The following is a 21554-nucleotide window of genomic DNA, read 5'->3' as shown; positions in this document are numbered from 1 at the left end:
ACCAAAATGTTTCTTTCATCAATTCCAAGCCAATAAGTTAGGTCTGAATCAATTTAAATGTACTTCAATTTTTTTTTTTTTTCCTACTATTAGCTGGAATAAGGGCTAAATCAACCGGGATATTTTGTGTATTAGCATTCCCCCAACGAAGCCAAAGCATAATGACAAAATGAATGACGGTGTCATTTTATTAGCGATATTGAAATTAGGGAGCCCGAAAAGTTGAGTGTTACCGTAGTTACTGCGGTTTTCGGACTTGTTTTTTCTTTCTAAACATCCTCGACGTATCATTCTTCCATAAATTTTCTCGGTTTGTAATAAGGCGGTTCTCGAAAGCAATGGGACAGCGCTATTTTGGGAGTCTAATTACCCAGGAATAAGGGCTAAATCAACCGTGAAATTTTGTTGATGACGATGCATCGCATGATATAGACTTGGATTATCATGATGACCATGATGATGATAAGACGGCGATGCCTCAGATTCAGTACATAATATCATCACACTGCCGACGCAGCTTTTGACTATAATGATGATGCCTAGGATGATGATGACTCCGATAAGATGCCTAGGATGATGATGACTCAGATAATGATGAATGATGATGATGATGATGATGATGATGTTGACGACGATGATGATGATAATGATGATGATGATGATGATGATGATGATGATGATGATGATGATGATGAGGAGGAGGAGGAGGAGGAGGAGGAGGAGGAGGAGGAGGAGGAGGAGGAGGAGGAGGATGAGGAGGATGAGGAGGAGGAGGAGGAGGAGGATATGAAAGCGGTTCTCGAAAGAAATGGCGCCGCGCGAGCCCGGAAAAGTTGAGTCTTAAATTTTCTTTCCACCAATTGCACAAATTGCACAAATAGCACTTACTGGAAGCAACTCAGATATTGTCCTCATTGCTTTTATAAATTGCATAAATTGCAACACCTGTGGCTATTTCTACAATTTGTAAAAATTGCTTACGTGCATGGCTATTTGTACAAATTGCACACTTTCTTGCAACTGTAGGCAATTTGTGAAATTGACTGACATAAATGGCACAAATTGCAACACCTGTGGCTATTTATGCAATTTGTAAAATTGCTTACATACGCTGCTATTTGTGCTATTTGTACAAATTGCACACTTTCCTGCAACTGTAGGCTATTCGTGCAATTTACTGACATAAATTCCACAAATTGCAACACCTGTGGCTATTTATGCAATTTGTGAAAATTGCTTAAGCAACTGGCTATTTGTGCAATTTGTGCTATTTATACAAATTGCACACTTTCTTGCAATTGAAGGCTATTTAGATTTGTGCAATGACCAATCCTGCGCCTTTATGTCTGATGGGGTGGCCTACGATGGAAATCTCAGCAAAGCAAAACAGCATTCGGATCAAAATTACTAGACCCTGCAGACCTACCTATAGCCTACTGATAGGCCTAATTATAGCAGCAGCGAGCAGCATTTAAAAGCTCACCATAAAAACAAACCCACAAAAATATTTTTTCAGTGCCGTAACTAAAGAAAAACATTTAGGCTACATTGAAATGTCATGCATACATGAGACCATTGAGTGAAGTATGCAGAATTTGACAACCATTCCACTATTGGCACTGAACCAGTAGATCGTAAATTACCTTTTAATTCACTGTTATGGCTAGCTGCAAGGACGTGTACATAATTATTTGAGGTACTTTTCCTTATATTTGGCAATTTTATTCCCAAAAGAGATCTCAAAATCATTTCCAGCAAAGTGTTTATCAGCTGAAGGCCTCGGCACTCGCCGGCCGGCAGTGCTGCAATCACTGTTTACAATCAACCAACCAGTGTTGCCACTACTACAAAGTACAAGGAGCCCAAAATCCCGCCCAAAATCCACCTTATTCCTATATACAATGTGTTTCAATGGGGAAGAAATCGATGGAAAATTCCCTTTGAAGCTTTTTGGGCTCGAAATAGTAGGACAGAAAACACGCCAATCAAAATGCCAATGAGAGCGGAGATCGATGATCTGAGGGTCTATGGAACGGCTAGAAAAATTTTGGGGCTTCAAGAGCGGCAATCAATGAATTCAGGGGGTATAAGGAATGGCTAGCGGCTCTGAAAAAGGGGGTCGTCGCCGCGGCACATACCCGTATAGCTGGGGAATGTGAGTGCCCCCCCCGGGTAATTCTCACTCATTTCTAACGTCACAGATGGAAAGCTATGGAATAAGTTGCCAGCGGTGGATAGGTTGCCAGTCGTGTCGTAATGATTAAAACCAGTGGCCAAACATCCATACAATACCCATGTGTTTGTTTGCTTATTGGTTCATAATGTCTAGCTTTATTATCCATTCTAAACTAATTTTGGGTTTATACATACTTCTTCAAGATCCTGTAATCTCTCTTCAAAGTTCTGAACAGGTGCTGGTTTGTCTAAGTCCAAGCTGAGGTCAAACACCACCACATACACTGCTCGAGATGACAGAAATACCTGCACAAAATGAGGCAAGGATTTACAGGGATTAGCAGAATCCCCCAATGTGTAATTAAGTTGCCTTATATATTTTCAGCAATTTTGATGATATTTGTCTGAAAAATTCCTATCTCTTAGCATTGTAGCACATCTACTGATCACTTGGTAGTCTTGGTATGGCGGCGCCCATGGGTCACATGGGCATTAAATTTAGTGCCTTTTAGTAAATGGCCTATGGTGACTGTTTAAGTAAGCCAAGAGTGTTTAGGGTAAATACTTCATCAAGAGTTTATACGGAATAAAGCTTATTATATATACCTTCAAAGTAGTATTTTTACTCTAGAAGCCAACTATTACAGTTTGTTCGGCTTATAATTGGTGACAAAAATTAGACTAATAACGCGTATTGATACAGAATGCATGGTGTGCACACGGTTAGACCGGAGATTTTCAACACATACCCTAAACAGGATTTGCCCTTTTGAGCAAAAAAATCAACCCTAAACAGGAATTTATTGTGATTTTTAACCCCTAAAAGCTCTCTAAACAAGATTGTATCTGAAGGTACCCCTAAGCAGATTATTTGAAGATACCACCTTTACATGTTTTTTGATCAAATACACCCCATACCCATATTACATCATTTCCTGATATATCTAATGTTTGGTTGATGGTCCTGTTAATTTGCAAATCAGAAAACATAAACTTTACAAAACAAACTTCCATACAATAAAATGACCCCTAAACTAGAAGCTTAAAAACAACACATTTTTATTGAAAACAGGCATTTTTGAACCACTAAACACAATTCACTCACTTGTTCTCTGAAAAGGACCCTTTTTCATGTTTTTCTGGGGTCCATTTCACTAAACCTTTAACCCTTCGTAACTCAAATAACCGTTTGTAAAGTTACGAATACCCAATACTAAACAAAACATTACGAAGGGTCCATGTCAGAGGTTGATTCAATGTAATCCCAGCATGCAGTATGTTATTATGTGCAATGTAATAAAGGAGCCATTTCAACACCATTTCACATTCAAATTTATGTACAAAATAAGAACCAGTAGTTTTGATGGAATATTCATCACGACTTTTATGTTTTGAATTGATAATTGGGTACGGGTGATGTTTGTGGATACATTGCTACCAAGAAAGTTAAAAAGTCGTGTGTTTTTAAAACAATTTTAACTATTTTAAATGCTTGGGAAAAGAAGATGTGGAACCAGCAAAGTTTTCTTGCACATGCATGCATGCAGACACATAGCTTATCTTGTTGTATAACAACCTTGACCATGCACAGCAGGAGCCCAGTGTGATATTTTCTGAAAATAACCATGTGTTTCTCAAACATGCTGTCAGTGGCTGCAATGTATTCTGGACTTGCATTTAAACAACCTCTGGGTCCATGTAGTAAATCCCTATTACTTACTAAGTGTACCCTTCGTAAGTAAGTTTAGTGAAATGGAACTTGTAACTCGTTGCAAGTTACAAATGATTTCGAGACTTACAAAGCTTCATAAATTTAGTGAAATGGTCACCTGTGTACGCATGTGTACAGTTCCCCCCTCCCCCGGGGGTTACCTTGTACGGCATACCTGATGGGTTGTGTAGAAAATGTCCTGTCCTGCAAAATCCCAGATACTCAGGAGGAGACTTGGTGTTGTGGTGTCTACACCTTTCATTTGTTGGACAACATCATCTCGGATGTCACATGGAATTTGAAGTAGCTGTCCTGGATCAAAGTCTACACCTGGATGTGATGAATGGCCACCTGTATACATATGAAATACCATATGTGACATGATCAAAGGGAATGAGTCACATGTCGGCCCTGGTTGAAAATGAGTTTTACACATGTTTCTAGAGGACATTTAGAGCTTTCGGAAACTGAAAACCCCATGTTGATAGACTTTTCTTTGTGAAGTTACATCAATTTATCAATCGCTGAAAACAATATAAAACAAAAGAATTTTAACACTTTGTTTGCCAATATCTCAAAATCAATATTAGCGACATCCGACTCATTTCCCTTGATCGTGTCAAATATTGGATTATAGGGCCAGGTTTACCTATTTCAGGGCCCTGTACCAGGCTAAAATTCAGGGCTCTTAGCTATCCAAACCCCATGTGTTACACCCACTCCACCTTCATTGTATAATCTTTGTTTATTCATTGCTTTGTGTGGCTAGATTATAGCGCCTTAGTGCAAATTCTTTTTTGATTTTTGGCGCTCTATAAATGTCAGTGATTGATTGATTGATTGATTGACTCCACCCCTATAACTTGTTCTCATTCTAAACCAATGTTTCATTTTAAAAAAAATTAAATTTCCTTTTTTTTTCTCCTTTTTCAAATTTAGCTTGGACTTTAAAAAAAAAAAAAGGACTGCCGTTAGAGACAAATGAGAAGAACAAAATGGCACTTGCTGAAATGATCAAGCTATCATATGGAAATACAGATTTTTAACACACACAGTATAGTTTGTCCACTGTATCTAAGCAGAAGTGAGCAAAAAACACTAATCAGTACTTACCTATTGCTTGTTGTGATGTCTGTGTTTCATCTCTGTCACTCTGCAATGTGAAAATTAAAGATTTCCAAAAACATTAAACTTATTTCTACATGTAAACACAGATTAGGTCAGGATAAGGTACACGGTAATCAATAAATACAGCATCTTTAGGTAAGCAGTTATGCTCATCGTAAAAAGCATGATCAACTTCAGAAACGGTTTTCTCATTTTGGTCTATTTCTGATTTTATGCATCATTTTGTGCAGATTGGAGTGTGTGAATTTTAAAGAGTCCCTTTTATTAGATTATATGGTTGGTCAATATCTCAAAAAATAAGGCCACTATCAAAAAATAAACATTTCTCGAATGTAGTCTCAAGATTAAGAAAAAAATAAAAGGAAACTTTTGGAAAGAGTTTTTTTTTTTGTGATGATATACCAAAATAAAAGTTGCCAAATAATCACCTTTTGCGACTTTCTCCATAAGGCGACGAAAAAAGAAAACCCTGTTCTATGGGCCCGACCGACCCAGATTTTGAACAAATTGGGAACAAAATTTCCTGTACAAATGAATACCGACCCAAATTTCGACAATTTCAGGAATTTTTTTTTTTTTGCATTTGCCCAAATTGCAAATATTTACTGATTTTGGTGATTTTTGGGTCATTTAAAAAAAAAAGGCCAATCGAACCGACCCTACTTGAAAGGTCTGTTCGCCCGTAGAACAGGTTTTCTTGTTTTCGTCGCCTAATGGTTGTTTTTACACCAAATCTGTATTTATATTTAGATTCCTTGATGTCGTGGTGTTTAAAAAATCAATACTTTTATGTCTTGCGTGAATAATTAAGAAGTTATGGCACTTTCACTACATGCATGTACACAGTACACAGCTACCTTAACAAGCAGGCACTATTCAGTCAAATATTTTTACCAATTATTTGTGAAACCTAAATTTGTGAATGATAAGTATATCAGTAGTTTAGTATGCATGTATGTATGTGATGTGATCAAGCAAAATGATGTCAATCAAAATCAAAATTCTGTTTTAAATTTCATTAAATGAGCCATTCTTATCTTAGAGCTTTATTTTGCTAAAAACCCCATCATAATTAGACTTACCGTTCCTGAGATATGGCCATTTTAGTGTTGCTCAGAACAATAAAATACAAAGGAAGTTGAATTCTAATTGATATTGGCTATATCTCAAAATCAACTAGAAACCACAGTTGTGTTTGACCAAACACGAATATCTATGCCCGTGACCCCACCCTTAACCAAGCACCCCCCCTTGTCCCACCATGAAAACCTTTTGAAGTGGTCCAAGGAACCAAAATCAAAATGCCTACACATTCCCTTTTAAGGGAGTTTTTGTCAAGTGATCAGTTTTCTTGACGTACGATTCAGACCGTTATCATTGCAAACACAGGTAGCTAACAAAATACTACCTATTGCGCTACACTGTGTTAATATGTCGTACCAATTTTGCTTTTTAAAGTCTTTAGACTTTGACCTCTGGGGGATGCGGCTAATATAGAATACATCAAGGGTCATGGGTCATCATTGTACGAAGCATGAACCCTGAGGGCGCTATAGTTTTTGAACTAAAGCGGTTTTAAAAATTTACACATATTGCCCCCTGTAGCATGTGACCTTTGACCCCTGGGGTCGAGGCTACCATAAGTTACTTCTAGGGATCATGGGCCATCATTATACTAAGTATGAACCCTGAGGGCGCTATAGTTCTTGAGCTAGAGCTGTTTGAAATTTTACACATATTGCCCCCTGTAGCTCATGACCTTTGATCTCTGGGGTCGGGGTACCCTAGGATGATGCTAGGGGTCATGGGCCATCACTATACTAAGTTTGGGCCCCGAGGCTACTGTGGTTCTTGAGCTAGAAGAGTTGCAAAAAAGTGGTCTTGAGAAGAAGGAGGAGAAGCCGAAGACTAAACACAACAAATACAATATCTATGCCACCGTTCCACGGGCATAGATAATATTCCCGACATCCAACTCATTTTGCTTGATCACATATGATACTTGTACAATAGTGCTTTTAGTTACTGGCATCTTTAGAAGTGCATGATCAATAGGCTATTCCAGTTGAAATCCATACACCCCCTATGGAAGACATAACCTTAATCTCCTACACATCGGGGTGAAGATTTCAAATGGAGTCACTCATCAGATAATCCCATTTGAAATTCATACTCCCTGTGTGAGAGATTAAGGTCATGTCTTCCATAGGGGGTGTATGGATTTCAACTGGAATAGCCTATTAGGGCAAAACATATAGCATAAAATAAAGCTGCCACACATGTTTGTTTTGCAGTGCGCATTTTGACTCGGAGAAATAATAAAAAATGCCTGACCGACCGACCCTACTTGAAAGGTCCGTCTGCCCGTAGAACAGGGGGTCAAAAACACCAAAAAATTGAAGTCTTTTAGGTAAAAAAAATATGTATACCTTCAATATGAAAGGTCAAAATTTTCAATTGATGGTCAGCTTTTCATCCCAGCTACATACACTTTAAGTACATATGATTAGATCTATAAAATTTACTTTGAGGACGGTTGAATATCAAAAATGTAAAAAAGTATACTAGTATATCACGAATTAAAAAGAAAAAAAATATTGATATCAGAAGGAAATTCCTCGTATTCAGAATGCAATTTGATATGTCTGATGTGCTCTCAGGGCCCACAAAAAATACTGTGCAAACGTTGCTATTAGAGTCCTTTTAAAACATATTTTTTAGGGGGCCTTAATTAAAAGACAATTAATTGAAATTTATTCAGTGAAACTGATATGACCAGCAGAATTTTGTTATCTGCAGTATGATATCACACACATGTATGACAGAATCATAATGATGAGTACAGCACATGACAGAACCAAATGACACCAGCTTATGGAGGACTTTGCCCTCCAGTAGGCAGATGATGGCCAAGATAGATAGACAGAAATAAAGAGTTAGAAAATTATTAACAGAATCCATGATAAGGCCTTTGTATGTTGATGAAATGGTGATGTGAACTTGCCATGCATAAAATAAAGTAATAATAGTGTTTCATATTGCCGTCTGCATCACATACTTTCATATCTCAAAAGGCTGCCTTGTATGAATTTTTTACTATTGTCATCAAATTGTGATGAGATAGATATTTTTAATTAATTTTATATATATATTAATTTTGAGGTATAATCACAATATTATTACAATCTCATGTTCAATCATAGCAGAAAGAATCATGCCAAGATATAAAATAACAATAAAAAAAAAACAATGATAATAAAATTCACACAAGGCAGCCATTTGAGATGCAGACGATGATATGAAGCTAAGTCACTAATATCTCAAAACATTCTCATCTGTCCGGGCACAGTTCAGTAATCCCAATATGTTTGTACATTCATGGAATGACCTCGGAACAGAGAAGATATCTTACACTCCCCATAATGCATTTCTCCCATTTTAATTTCCTGTACTGATTTCCTATTTTGTGCAACATGGGCTGAAAGTGATGAAATGTACCTCAATAAACAGAGAACATCCATATCTCGCTAAATATGTTCATTTCTTGACTATTGACCCATGTTTAGCCAGTCTATTCTCAACATGAAAACAAAGGGAACCTTTACAACATAATGGGAGTTTCATTTAATAAAAACAGGTGATTTCTCACATTGCAAAGGATTCTGGGAAGGGTAAGATATCTTTTTGACTTCTGAATAGCGTATTGTTTGTAATAAACGCCCCGGGGGCGTTGCATTTTTCCAAAAGGGGGGCGTTTATTGGAAGTGAATTGTCAGTGAAAAAAGCTTAAAAATCGGGTTCAATTTCCCGATGGTGCTCCTATTAAAAGGAGGGATTCACGACTATACATGATGGCGGCGCCCACGGAAAATGATATTTTCGTGGGAAATACAACAAAATTACTCCTGTAAGTGCATGGAATTAGTGAAATTCTACCATAATTAGGCAATGCAATGGATGGGAGTTGAGTCATAATATGTTTTGTCCATTCAATATAGCGATCGTGACTGACATGACTGATGCAAGTTTTAAGCTTTCCTACACGATATGGCATGGAAATGTTTGCATTTTTGTCAATTTTTCACAGAAAAATTGGAGGGGGCGTTTATTAGAGGGGGAGCGTTTATTACAAACAATACGGTATGTTGGGTACAAAAACTCATTCTCTACAGGCTGAGGTCAAATTTTGAGCTGTGATTGTTGAATTGAGGTTAACAAACTGTGCCTCTGTCCATGAGACCATTTTGGCTTGCATGGAGTTTTGACTTCTTTGCTTTAGTTCCATAGACTAAACTCACTTCAGTTTCAGTCAATAAATGCTTCATCTGCTGTGATATGCCCATAACATAATCACTCTCCAATGAAAGATGATCTAAAGTTCACAAGTAATTAAAAAAAATAATGTAAAGTCTTACATTTCCTATCTTTTAGTGCCTCATCAATTTGCAAAAATGGTCCTTGGTTTGAATAATTATTTTGTTGATGATTAAAGTGTGACATCAGTGGTGTAGCCAGGACTTTTCCAGGGGGGGGGGCAAGTGGGGGGCAAGGCAAATTTCCAGGTGGGAAAATTTTGATGTAAATGGTCAAAAATGGGCTAAAAATGACAAAAAAGACATCCCACATGGGGAGGCAAGACTTCTCACAAGGGGGCAGCTGCCCCCCTTGCCCCCCCCCTTGGCTACGCCACTGTGTGACATTTATAGCGTGAAACGTTGGACTATTCCATTTATAATCCAGATTCGCCCTGTGGAAGATTTTGGAAATGTCTTCCACTGGGGGAGTATGAATTTCAAATGGAATGTACATATTAGGCAGCTCCATTTGAATTTCATACACCCTCTGAAAAAGATGCAACCTGAATCTTCCACAGAGGGAAGATAAATTTCAAACAATGTTCGTTGATGTGCTAATTCCATTTGAAATTCGTACTCCCCCTGTGATAGGTATTTCCAAAATCTTCCACATTGGGAGTGTTGACTCTAAATAGATCAATCCATTTAACAATGTAAATAGAATTCCAAATTTGATAAATTTTTGTGGATTTTTATTGAATCATACCCTAACAAGAATTTGCTAAAATCACACACACAAAAAAAAGGTAAAGGAGACGATCCTGTATAAACAGTGATCAGAGTGCCCATCTCTCTTTCATTGGCGATTGGGCCAGACTCCACCATGTAATGTTGCTATAGGGGATCGCTACACCTCCTCTACAGCGAGTCTGTTACCTTCCCAGCATTTAAGAATGTCGGTACCCATTTAAACACCTGGATGGAGAGGAGTAATCGAGATAAAGTGCCTTACTCAAGGGCACAACACGATGACGTCGCCGGGGCTCGAACCCACAACTTTCCGATAATGAGTCAGTGCCCGTTCCGCTAGGCCACCGTGCTCACAAAATACACCTTTAATTAAGAAGCAATCCACAACTATGATACAAGACATGCTAGAAACTAGTGATGTGGTCGACATGCCTTATGTCGACATAATGTCGACGTCGGCACGTATGCCGACATGTCGACATCAAAAAATCATGTCGACAAAAAATTTTTTTTTTTTTTTTTTTTAGTTTTCAAAAAATATTTTTGGCCAGAAAAGCAAGTTATAGGCCCAAACTGACTTGTTATTCAAGGTTGAAACCAGAGAAATACTCCTACTAAAAAAAAAAAAATGCCAATTTTTTTTTTACAAAGTTGGATGAACTTGTACATTTTGATTACCTTTGCTTCTATTGAACAGTCAGGGACACATTGAATTAGTATGCATTGCTAGCTGTTCAATAGAAACAAAAGTAATTAAAATGTACAACTTTTTCCAACTTTATAAAAAAAAATTGGCATTTTTTTTTTTGAGTAGCAGTATTTCTCTGGTTTCCAACCTTGAATAACAAGTCAGTTTGGGCCTATAACTTGATTTTCTGGCCAAAATATTTTTGAAAATTAAAAAAATTTTCTTTTTTTTTTTTTAGAATTTTTGTTTATGTCGACACACTGTCGACGTCGGTATACGAATTATATCGACATGTCGACAATAAAAAACGGTGCCGACCACATCACTACTAGAAACTTTTTGCTACAATTCAACACTAATTTGTAACTGTATCAAATACATCAGACCTGATCAAGTTTGGAATTGCAACTAAAGTCTGTCCAGTTTAATGTGGTACATGACCCCATCCATTAACCTTTGTTATCTCATGCTCCCTGTCCAAAGTCTTTTAAATCATTCTCTAAATAATTTATATCAACTAAAGTCTGTTCTACCATAAGTTGGCAACATGACCTTTGCCTCATCTGTGTAAGATCTATGCATTTTGGTGTAGGTCATGTTCCACCTTATACTGGATAAAGTAAACAAATCAGACCTGAAACTGGCCATTATAATGAAAGACAGAGATAAAAAGACTAAATCGCGTCCGAAGTCATCTGTCAATCAAGCTCGTGCACTGCACCGTTTGTGTCGTGATGATATGAGTTGCTAAACGCAGCGGTAAAACCGGGCGCCTTATTGTCAATTTTGCACCTTCAAACATACAAACCATCTCAAAAGTTATATCTTTATAGTAGGAAACTTTCTTTCCGAAGGCACCATGTCAACAATACCTAGAAAAGTTGCTTTTTGCCTTGTAAAAGTACATCATTTTTCGCCATTATCTGCTATTCTTTTTCTCCAATCGGCACCAGATAAATCTACCTCTCTTTTACGCGCTATTAACCAATCAAGGATCGTAGCAAATTTGATTGACAGTTACGTCAGACGCCAAAAAGTATTTTTTATCTCCGTCTTCAATTATAGTGAAGAAACGTTCAAAACATCAAAAAAAGCTGAAAAACAGTGTGAAATTGGGTTTTAAAATAAACAAAACTTGCAAATTTGACGAACAAAAAAGCTGAAATCCGCTAAAAGCTGAAAAGTTTGAGGTCCGTTTACCTGCAGTTTGTTCCTGTACTTCCCATGCTTTGCTGTGGATCACATCTATTCTGCAAGTATCCATTGTGTCTATGCCATTTGTTATGGACTCTTGAGGATCAAATCTGTAGTATATGAAAATTATGTAACAAAATGGTAATTATATACCTCACCTAAAGATTCCCGCCATCTGATTGGTTAAAAGTGTGGGCATAGTTTTGACTATGCCCGCAAAAGTAACTATTCCCCGGGCATAGTTCTGTGTGTGCTTTGTTCCCAGCGTAAAATGATATTACGCACACGTTAATGATTTTGCACGCTGTAATTATGTGGCAATCGCAGATTGTAATTTGTGCCGATCGCATTGAAACTATTAATTTCTCTTCCCAAAATTGATGCTTTTAACCAAACAGATGACGACAAGAATATTAAGATTTGGTATATAAAACAAATATTGACTGCTTTTTATTTGGGGCATCGTCAAAATTATAGGCCCGCAGTGATAGTGATGGTTTTGAGATCACCTTTGGTTTTTGAGTCAATATTTGTATACTTGAAAGCTGAATTGTCTTTGGAAGAGGATTGCTATAAAAGTTGCTGTCTTTCCTCTCCAAAAGGACAATACAGCTCTACTGTTGGTATAAGAAAATACAATGTTCAAAGACAGATGTGCAATGTGAATAACCAGGCTGAAGCACAAAAATATATAACTAAAAAATCAACCAATGCTTTTCTTTAAATAAATAAATATAACATGCTTGTAATCAAGCAATCAATCAATCAATCACCTACCCTTGTCCTGTAAGATTCTTCTGTAAACTAGATTTTCCGGCTCTTTCCTGACCCACAAGCATCATCATTACACTCTTCATGTACCTTCATGCATTGCATTCTCATAATCAATCAATCAATCAATCAATCAATCACCTACCCTTGTCCGGTAAAATTCTTCCATAAACTAGTTTTCATCAATCACCTACCCTTGGCCTGTAAGATTCTTCCATAAACTAGTTTTTCCGGCTCTTTCTTGACCCACAAGCATCAGCCTTGTGTGGTACACTCTTCCAGTACCTTCTTGAATTGCATTATCATAATCAATCAATCAAGCAATCAATCAATCAATCACCTACCCTTGTCCTGTAAGATTCTTCCGTAAACTAGTTTTTCCGGCTCTTTCTTGACCCACAAGCATCAGCCTTGTGTGGTACACTCTTCCAGTACCTTCTTGAATTGCATTCTCATAATCAATCAATCAAGCAATCAATCAATCAATCACCTACCCTTGTCCGGTAAGATTCTTCCGTAAACTAGTTTTTCCGGCTCTTTCTTGACCCACAAGCATCAGCCTTGTGTGGTACACTCTTCCAGTACCTTCTTGAATTGCATTCTCATAATCAATCAATCAAGCAATCAATCAATCAATCACCTACCCTTGTCCTGTAAGATTCTTCCGTAAACTAGTTTTTCCGGCTCTTTCCTGACCCACAAGCATCAGTCTTGTGTGGTACACTTTTCCTGTGCCTTCTTGAATTGCCTTCTCATAAGCCTTAAGAGCCTCTGGACCTCTTGAAATTATTTCTTGTGGCACCAGTTCTAAATAAATCAACGAACAAAGGTTTTGTTAGTACACAATTATACTGGTTGGTGCATGGGTAGGTAAGGTGTTGTTGTAGTTCATATAGCATACCATATTGCCTGTAATAAATGCTCCTAGATCCTCCACATGCGAATTTTCAAAGTGACCGATATGCAATATCCCCGGCAATTTCCATGCCATATGGTGTGAGTAAGCGTAAAACTAGCATCGGTGCAGGCCATCACGAATGCTAAATTACATGGGCAAAACCTATAGATTCTACACTACAAGATTCCTATTAGGGCCGCCTGCACATTGTCGCCAAGTACGGCTGGTACTGTGCAGTACCAGGGGAGTACTAATGGAACTACAAGTGTAGTTCCACTCCAGGTGGGTCCTGTACAGTAGCAGCAGTGGTACTGTGTAGGTACTATATGTGTACCAGTCAGGTACCGTGGCAATGGTGTACCTGTGCAGGCGGCCCCAATAGGAATCTTGTAGTGTAACTAACTATCATCCAGTTCATTGTCAAATTATGGTAGATTTTCACTATAATCATATGGGTTGTTTGTTGCTAAATCAAAAATCAATTTTTAAATATGGCTGAAAGAATGTTTTTCTGGGGTGAGAGTAGGGAGGGGTGAGGGTAGGATAGGGGGTGACACTGCCTCAAGGATTAGCCAGCATTTCCAAAAGTAAACTAACCTTAATTCTGGACTATTAACCCCATGAGAACTACCTGCCTATTGGTCAAAAAGGAGTTTTCATTATCAATTGGACCAATCAGCAACATTGTTAGAATAATTTTACCACGTAAAAAAATTGGGGTGAATTATTTGCAAAGCTCCATTCTGATTGGTAATTAAAGTAATGATATCATGTAATTGACCAATCAGAGGCAATGTTAGATCAGCAGGTAGTGCTCAGAAGGTTAAAGTGAAAACAAACAAACAAACAAACAAACAAATAAATAAACAAACTTACCAGATGCAAGTTTTCTTCGCCTCATCATAGCATCTGAAACAAACGAAGAAACAACTTTTAGTTATTTATGTGTCAGTTCTTGGCAAAATTTATTGTGTTTCAAGAAATCTTTATCCTGGATAGTTATAGTTTGCAGGTATACTGTGGAATTCCATCTGCAAGCATATATACCTCTGAACAAGGGGTTTTTTTGACAAAAGAGACGGAAGGCTGACACAATCCACAAAAACATTATTGAGCAATCTGTTTGAGCAATGTTTTTGTGGAGCATGCCTTTCGTCTTTCATCAAAATAAACCTTGTTTAGAGCTATATATGATTGTAAACAGAATTCTACGGTATGTCATATACATTGATTGATAAGTTTGTAGCCTAAGGTACAAGCAGACAAGCTATACAGTTATGGCTGAAATTGTGTGCAGTTTAAATTGTTGAATGATTATACAGAAAGTTTGAAGTTATTTTTTTATCTTTTATTGTTTTTCTATGACAGATAATTAAACCTTGACAGTTGGTGGTTCCTGAGAATTAAACCTTTAAAATGGGAACAAATCAGCCTTTGTGTAGTCATCTGCTATCTTGGTCTCAAGGTGCTAGCACCCAAGGAGGTTCCACGAAGATGGGGTGGCCACAGTTGGAGAGGATGCCCCTTCCTACAGCATGATAAAGAAGTGGGCTGCTGGGTTCAAAACGTGGCAGGGAAAACCTGGAAAATTCTAATTGGTCAACTACCCATGATATTGGCACCCTCTGACTACTACCTCTTCTTTAAGGTTGGTCTGAACCCTGGAATTATGGAAATATAACTGCTAAATTGTTGGTGTAAAGTATATAAAAGCATACATATTTAGAATGGCAAAGCCTTGATAAGTTCATCTGTGAGGTCAAATCCCAAAAATATTGTCTTTTTCATATAACGTAACAAAAAAATTCTTGGGCCAAAAAAAAATTTTTTATCAATTTTTAAAAACTAGAAGCCATTTTTTTTTTTGAATTTTGACCAACTTCACAAAAAATATTTGAAATTTGGGCGAAAATCTGGCTTTTTTATGATTTTTTGAAAATTCAGCATTTTTTGACCATTTTGGTGCAAATTTCTCAAAGTTGGTCGAATTTAAAAAAAATGAAAAAAACAGCTCCTAGATATTTGTATCTAGTTTTTAAAAATTAATAAACAAAAAATTTTGGCCCAAGAATGTTTTTGTTACGTTGTACGAAAAGAAGTAGGCCAAAAACCGTTATTTTTGGGATTTGGGGGCAAAATGCCATTTTGGCCCAAATTTGACCTCACAGATAAACAGTTGGAGAGGATGCCCCTTCCTACAGCATGATAAAGAAGTGGGCTGCTGGGTTCAAAACGTGGCAGGGAAAACCTGGAAAATTCTAATTGGTCAACTACCCATAACCCATGTTATTGGCACCCTCTGACTACTACCTCTTCTTTAAGGTTGGCCTGAACCCTGGAATTATGGAAATATAACTGCTAAATTGTTGGTGTAAAGTATATAAAAGTATACATATTTAGAATGGCAAAGCCTTGATAAGTTCGTCTTTTTCATATAACGTAACAAAAAAAAATTCTTGGGCCAAAAAAGGTTTTTTATTAATTTTAAATTAATTAGATTTGGGGCCAAATGCCATTTTGGCCCAAATTTGACTTCACAGATCAAATTTATCAATTCTTTGCCATTCTTAAAGGTCCGTAACCCGATCGACAGCATCATCCCCGATTTTTTTCATTGTTGATGAGGTTTTGGTATCACATAATAGATACTATTTTTCTCATTACTATCCTGAAATTTGACGCTCCAAGTCGATGTATTTTCGGAGAAATCATGAATCACAGCGGTTTTTACAGGTATACCAGTTTGTAAACAATGGTAAATACTTTGGAATTCTGGGAGGGAATTATGAACGAAATATCAGTCACCAAGAAGACGGTGCGCCAGATATAGTTATGAAAACGGCAATGGTAAGTGTGGTGTGCTAAATAGCTCAATTGACTAGTAGCGTTTGTTTTTACCGAGAGGTACCGGTTCAAAACCCGGTCTCGGAAGGGTTTTTTTCTCCATTTTACCCAAACTTTTTTATATTCATTTGAAATGTACATATTGCAAGGGGAAATATATTTTGTTTCCTTTTTTTTCTGAAACGGTAAAAACATTTTCCGCTCAATACGGGCCGGCATTGTACAGCATGTCAGCATTCGTCATTGCTCTGCCCAGAATGCAATTCACGATACCAAGGTATTGGATTGCAAATTTGGCTATTTATTCACATTTACGCTGAAAATGCTCTCGCTTTTTTCACAAAGCAGCATAAAGGAGGCGATATTTGATATTATTATGTAATTTTAAAGACAATCCATATCCAAAACCAATAGGGTTACCCCCTTTAATATGTATACTTTTTATATACTTTACGCCAACAATTTAGCAATTATGAGGCCCGAAAGTTTCTATAATTCCAGGGTTCAGACCAAACTTAAGTTGGAAAAGTAGCTTGGTGGTTGCCATTTTGCCTCAGATAATGACATCATTGATCATGTTGATGCTGTGGACCATTTTTGGAAAGTAGGGGGATTGGAGACAAATCCCCCTTGGCATCGCCACTAATTTTTTTTGTAATGAAGGTCTTTGGTTATATACTATTGACTTCAGAAAACAAGGAGAGAACAAAACAAGGAAGAAGGAAACAACCGCTGACCGATTGACAGACCCTCGTTTTTTTGCGCTCATTTCAACAAACAAAGAACATTTATAAATATCTGACTGTTAAAAACAAAAAAGTTACCTGTTACTCCTTGCGGTATTTCTGTAGATGAAAAAAAAAAGAAATACAACATGTAAGAGTAAAAATGCACAACATTAGAAACAAGATCCACATTGAGCTATAATTTGTTTTTCTAAGTTGGAAAAGATCAGTGTTGCAGACTCATGTTGCCACCAGGATTTTTTTCAGAGGGGTTGAACTTTGTGGGAGACTGGGGAAAGCAGCAGGAAAAAATTGGGGAAGAATAATATTATGCCACCCTTTGGTGCCAACACAACACTGGAAAAGATTAAAATGAAAATTATGTATCATTCACTATTGTCAATCATACTAATACACTATTCTTCCCCTTGTCTCGGTCCCAGCCGGTTTGTGTTCCTCCGTCACTAAACAAACCGTCTGGCGACAACCCCAAAATGACGATCGCTGATTGGTTAATGAATTTCCAAATAAAACTGTTTTCAATTGGCTATAGGACGTGACTTGTGTAAGTGACACTAAACATTGTAGGCCCTCACTATTTGTAGATACCGCAAACGCAAAATATACGCTAGCTAAGCAGCCACTGAGGCACCAATCATCTGATATCGCCTTTCATGTCAACAACTCGCAGCGCGTACTCACGTACGTTGTGTGGATTTATGTAACCGCATAGCTGTCTCTCAACCATTGCATGCGTTTAAGCCTGGTACTGATTGACAGCAATTCTCAATCAGAAGATTTTCTTATGACGATGATTGACCAATCAGAAAAGACGTAGTATGAGGTTGTTGCCAGACGGTTTGTTTAGTGACAAGGAGCACAAATCAGCTGGGACCGAGACTATTCTAGTTATAGTTGAATACTTCTCAACACCTTATTAGGGCCAAGCGAGAAGGACTATGGAACCTAGAGACGATGAGTGCAGATTATCAGAACCGGGGATGGTCCCCCTTCTCTTTTCGAATAGCTCTGACACTTTAACGTGCACAGGGATGAATCCTCCTGAACACAGGACCAACAGCTTTACGTGACTTCCGAATCACGGACGTATCACGGACGAATCACGGACGTCACACATACACTACCTATATCTGCACGTGCAATGTATGGGGGTGAGAAGAAATTCTACAATTAAATTCTGTGATGAAACTTAATTGAAGGATTTCTGACCATATAGGAACTTTTGGGAGGGAAGAGAATTTTCACCTAAGGCAAGCCCAAGGCTCGAACCCTCGCCGATCGTATCTCCCGGCCGGTAGCGCAACGCCTTAACCACTCGGCCATCTCGTTGTTCCCCTACCCTCCCCTTTCCCCTGCCACCTTGCTGAGAGATGTCCAATTTGCCTCTCCCAACATAGACAGGTCCCCAAATGCTTCAATTAATACATGACTTCAAATGAAAACCAGTTTCCTAGTTTGCCCAATAGATCATTTTGCAAGACTTTCAACTCAACTGACCAAATCTTCAATTCCTTCAAATCTTCCCCCTACTCAAGTCCTTCCCCCGACTGACCAACACAAGTGGCATACTGGCATCGACTGACCAACACAAGTGGCATACTGGCATAAGCACAGATCAAGGGGGCATGGGATGGGGGATAAATCCCCTCCACAATATTTTGATATGGTGGGAGAGGAGGGTGGTCCATACAATCAACCCCCCCCCATGTTGATGTCTAGTATGTGGGTTTCTGTCCACATTAACTTCATATCGGTAATTTGGTCATTTTAGCCTAAAAATTGCCATATTTTTGCGCTATTTCTGCTCATTTGTTCCATTTTTGTACCATATTTGTTCCACTTTTGCACCATATATATGACAAAACATTTGCGCGCATTTGTAACATAAACTTATTATGCTGCCAAAAGGTGCTGGATTCACTTTACTTCAAGATACTCTTTCCAACCTCATGATCCCCCCTCCTTTGTGCATAGCATTGGCTCTAATTATTGGTTCATCTTTCATGTAAAATAGCATGGAATTAGCCTAGCATAGATATCTTCTATATTGAAAGATTATACATAAGCACCGGGAAAATGCATGATTTCTGAGAGTAAATTGCGCACGGCAGTTTTGGAAAATTCACGATTTGCGCGATTTGTCGATAATATTCCCAAAATGCACACCTTTCCCAAAAAAGTTCAAAATTGCAGGTTTTAAATTTTTTTAATATTTTTTCTCCTTTTTTTCTAGAAAATATTTTCCCTAGGTGTGTTGCATTGATTAATTTTCTACATGAATTTTATTGCAGATTGCCATAATTTCTTTCAAATTTAGCGAAAACTTAAGTTTTTTGAAAAATGAATACTTTAAAAATGGATATTTTGGAAAAAATTCGCGGCCGAACTGAAAATTCGCAATTTTACGCGTCACAAATTCTCCCAGTGCTTAATTATACAGCTTTATTCTAAAAGCTGGAAATTCCTCAATGGAGTCTTTACACTGGTCTAACTCATGAATATCTTACACCAAAGATACATCTGATTATTATTCTCACCTTCTTCTTCCATGATTGCAAGCAGCTACTGTACACTAAATATCATACAAAGTAAATCAAATGGTGAAACCACTGGTATCTTTATAGTTCTCCATCATGAACAGGTTGACTTCCACACTTCCTATAGTTATTAACTGGGAAAAATCACATTGTAAATTGCAATACATGTAGAGAGTTGATGAAAAGTTGATGGATTCAGTTATTAATAATCCAATAACACTTGTATGCTGTTATAAACATCGCGGGTTGAGAGCCAGAAAACCTCAACTCATAATCACCTGCTCTCACAAAATGAGCATACAGTCGCCAGGGCACTATAGACGAATCCAAATACACGCATTCCTACACCTGACTAGCAGCCTTTAGTTGGGTCCCCGTCGGCTACAATGCATCCAAAATGTGAAATGATTCGGCCTTGGCGGAAATTTTAAACTGCATTCCATCACCCGTTTTACACCTTCCGCGAAAACACAGATAGACAAAAGAATGATTACAACACAATACAGTTCCAACAGTTGTGCAAATAATAAAAAGCCGCCTTACACCTAGAGAAGGTCGAAGAGGGTTAATAGAATAATACAATAGAGATAATTCCGCAGGTAATCCTGTCGCATCTATTCATAGATGTACAAATGGATGAACAAAAGGACTATGTATGAATAGATGCGACAGGATTACCTCTATTGTATATATTATTCTATTAACCCTCCTCGTCTTTGCATCTTCTCTAGGTGTTAGGCGGCTTTTATTTGCACAATCGGTCGCTCACAACACCAGGTTGGTGCTAGCGGGAAACCAAAGATGGCCGACCAAATCCTGACCATGACTTGGCTCGTTGGATTCGTCTATAGAGGAATCCAAATTCAAGCATTCCTACACCTGACTAGCAGCTTTAGTTGGGTAGCCGTCAGCTACACCCAAAATGTGAAATGATTCGGCCTTGGTGGAAATTTTAAACTGCATTCCATCACCCGTTTTACACCTTCCGCAAAAACACAGGTAGACAAAAGAATGATTAAAGTTTACAAGCTTCTACATGGTCTATTCACTGTTGAAGTGACATAATAATCGGATTAACTACACGCGGTATCTATACATTGATGTACTTGCGAACAAAAGGACTATGTATGAATAGATGCGACGACGGTGATTACCTGCGGAATTATCTCCATTATATATATTATTAGCTATTATTCTATTAACCCTCCTCGTCCTTGCATCTTCTCTAGGTGTTAGGCCGCTTTTATTTGCACAATTGGAAACTCAATAGAAAACAAAAGACATTGTGGAGGAAATATTGATTTTTGAGGACTAAAGCAAGGAGCCAACTTTATGCTCATTTTGTGAGAGCTGGTCATAGTGAGTTACGGCTTTCTGGTTCTGAACCCTCGACATGTTGCTGTATCTTTCATTTGGTATTTCATGTCAAATTATCAATGTATCACATCATGAAATTAACATATTAAACCATATTGATCTTTGGATTTCCTGCCGATGCAATGCTGCTCTGATGTTTGTTATTAACGATCGAACTACCAATCAGAATTAATGGTGAATTTGTATTGGTCAAATGGAGCCCAACAGAGCCCAAAGGAAATAATCTTCATTTAGGATTTCTTGGGTTTGGAGTTGTCAAACCTGAACAAATAAAAAAACGATTTTGAGTAACCCAAACCTAATTGTCATGGCTCACGTTGTCCTGGCTCACAGCAAGCCTGAAATTTCCATATTTGCATGTTTCCCCATTTTCATGTATTGTATTGAAGGGTGTAATATCAAAAAGCGCTGTGCCATAAACCACTTGCCCCCCCCCCCCA

General features: G+C 37.8%; 1 protein-coding gene and 1 long non-coding RNA gene across 2 annotated transcripts in view; both read right to left on the bottom strand.

Annotated features, from left to right (window-relative positions):
* The window catches only part of LOC140161665 (uncharacterized), a 34618-nt gene extending 21320 nt beyond the window's left edge, over nt 1–13298 (bottom strand). The window contains exons 1-6 of the mRNA XM_072184966.1: nt 13207–13298; nt 11948–12051; nt 9313–9386; nt 5000–5039; nt 4062–4237; nt 2371–2481 (exon numbers count right to left, since the gene is read on the bottom strand). Of these exons, the coding sequence (XP_072041067.1) occupies nt 2371–2481; nt 4062–4237; nt 5000–5039; nt 9313–9386; nt 11948–12051; nt 13207–13268 (567 nt within the window). The 5' untranslated portion in view covers nt 13269–13298. The remainder of the gene's footprint in view (nt 1–2370; nt 2482–4061; nt 4238–4999; nt 5040–9312; nt 9387–11947; nt 12052–13206) is intronic.
* A 65-nt stretch (nt 13299–13363) lies between these two features.
* On the bottom strand, nt 13364–19867 carry LOC140162120 (uncharacterized). The gene is made up of 4 exons (XR_011860196.1): nt 19738–19867; nt 17279–17299; nt 14487–14519; nt 13364–13519 (listed from the first exon to the last, which is right to left on the bottom strand). It is a non-coding gene; the product is annotated as an uncharacterized lncRNA (long non-coding RNA).
* Between the last annotated feature and the right edge of the window lie 1687 nt (nt 19868–21554).

This window comes from Amphiura filiformis, chromosome 10 (assembly GCF_039555335.1).
Source record: "Amphiura filiformis chromosome 10, Afil_fr2py, whole genome shotgun sequence".
NCBI classification, from domain to species: Eukaryota; Metazoa; Echinodermata; class Ophiuroidea; order Amphilepidida; family Amphiuridae; genus Amphiura; species Amphiura filiformis.
Note: the sequence above shows the minus strand (reverse complement) of the source record. Positions and strands in the feature narration are given on the sequence as shown.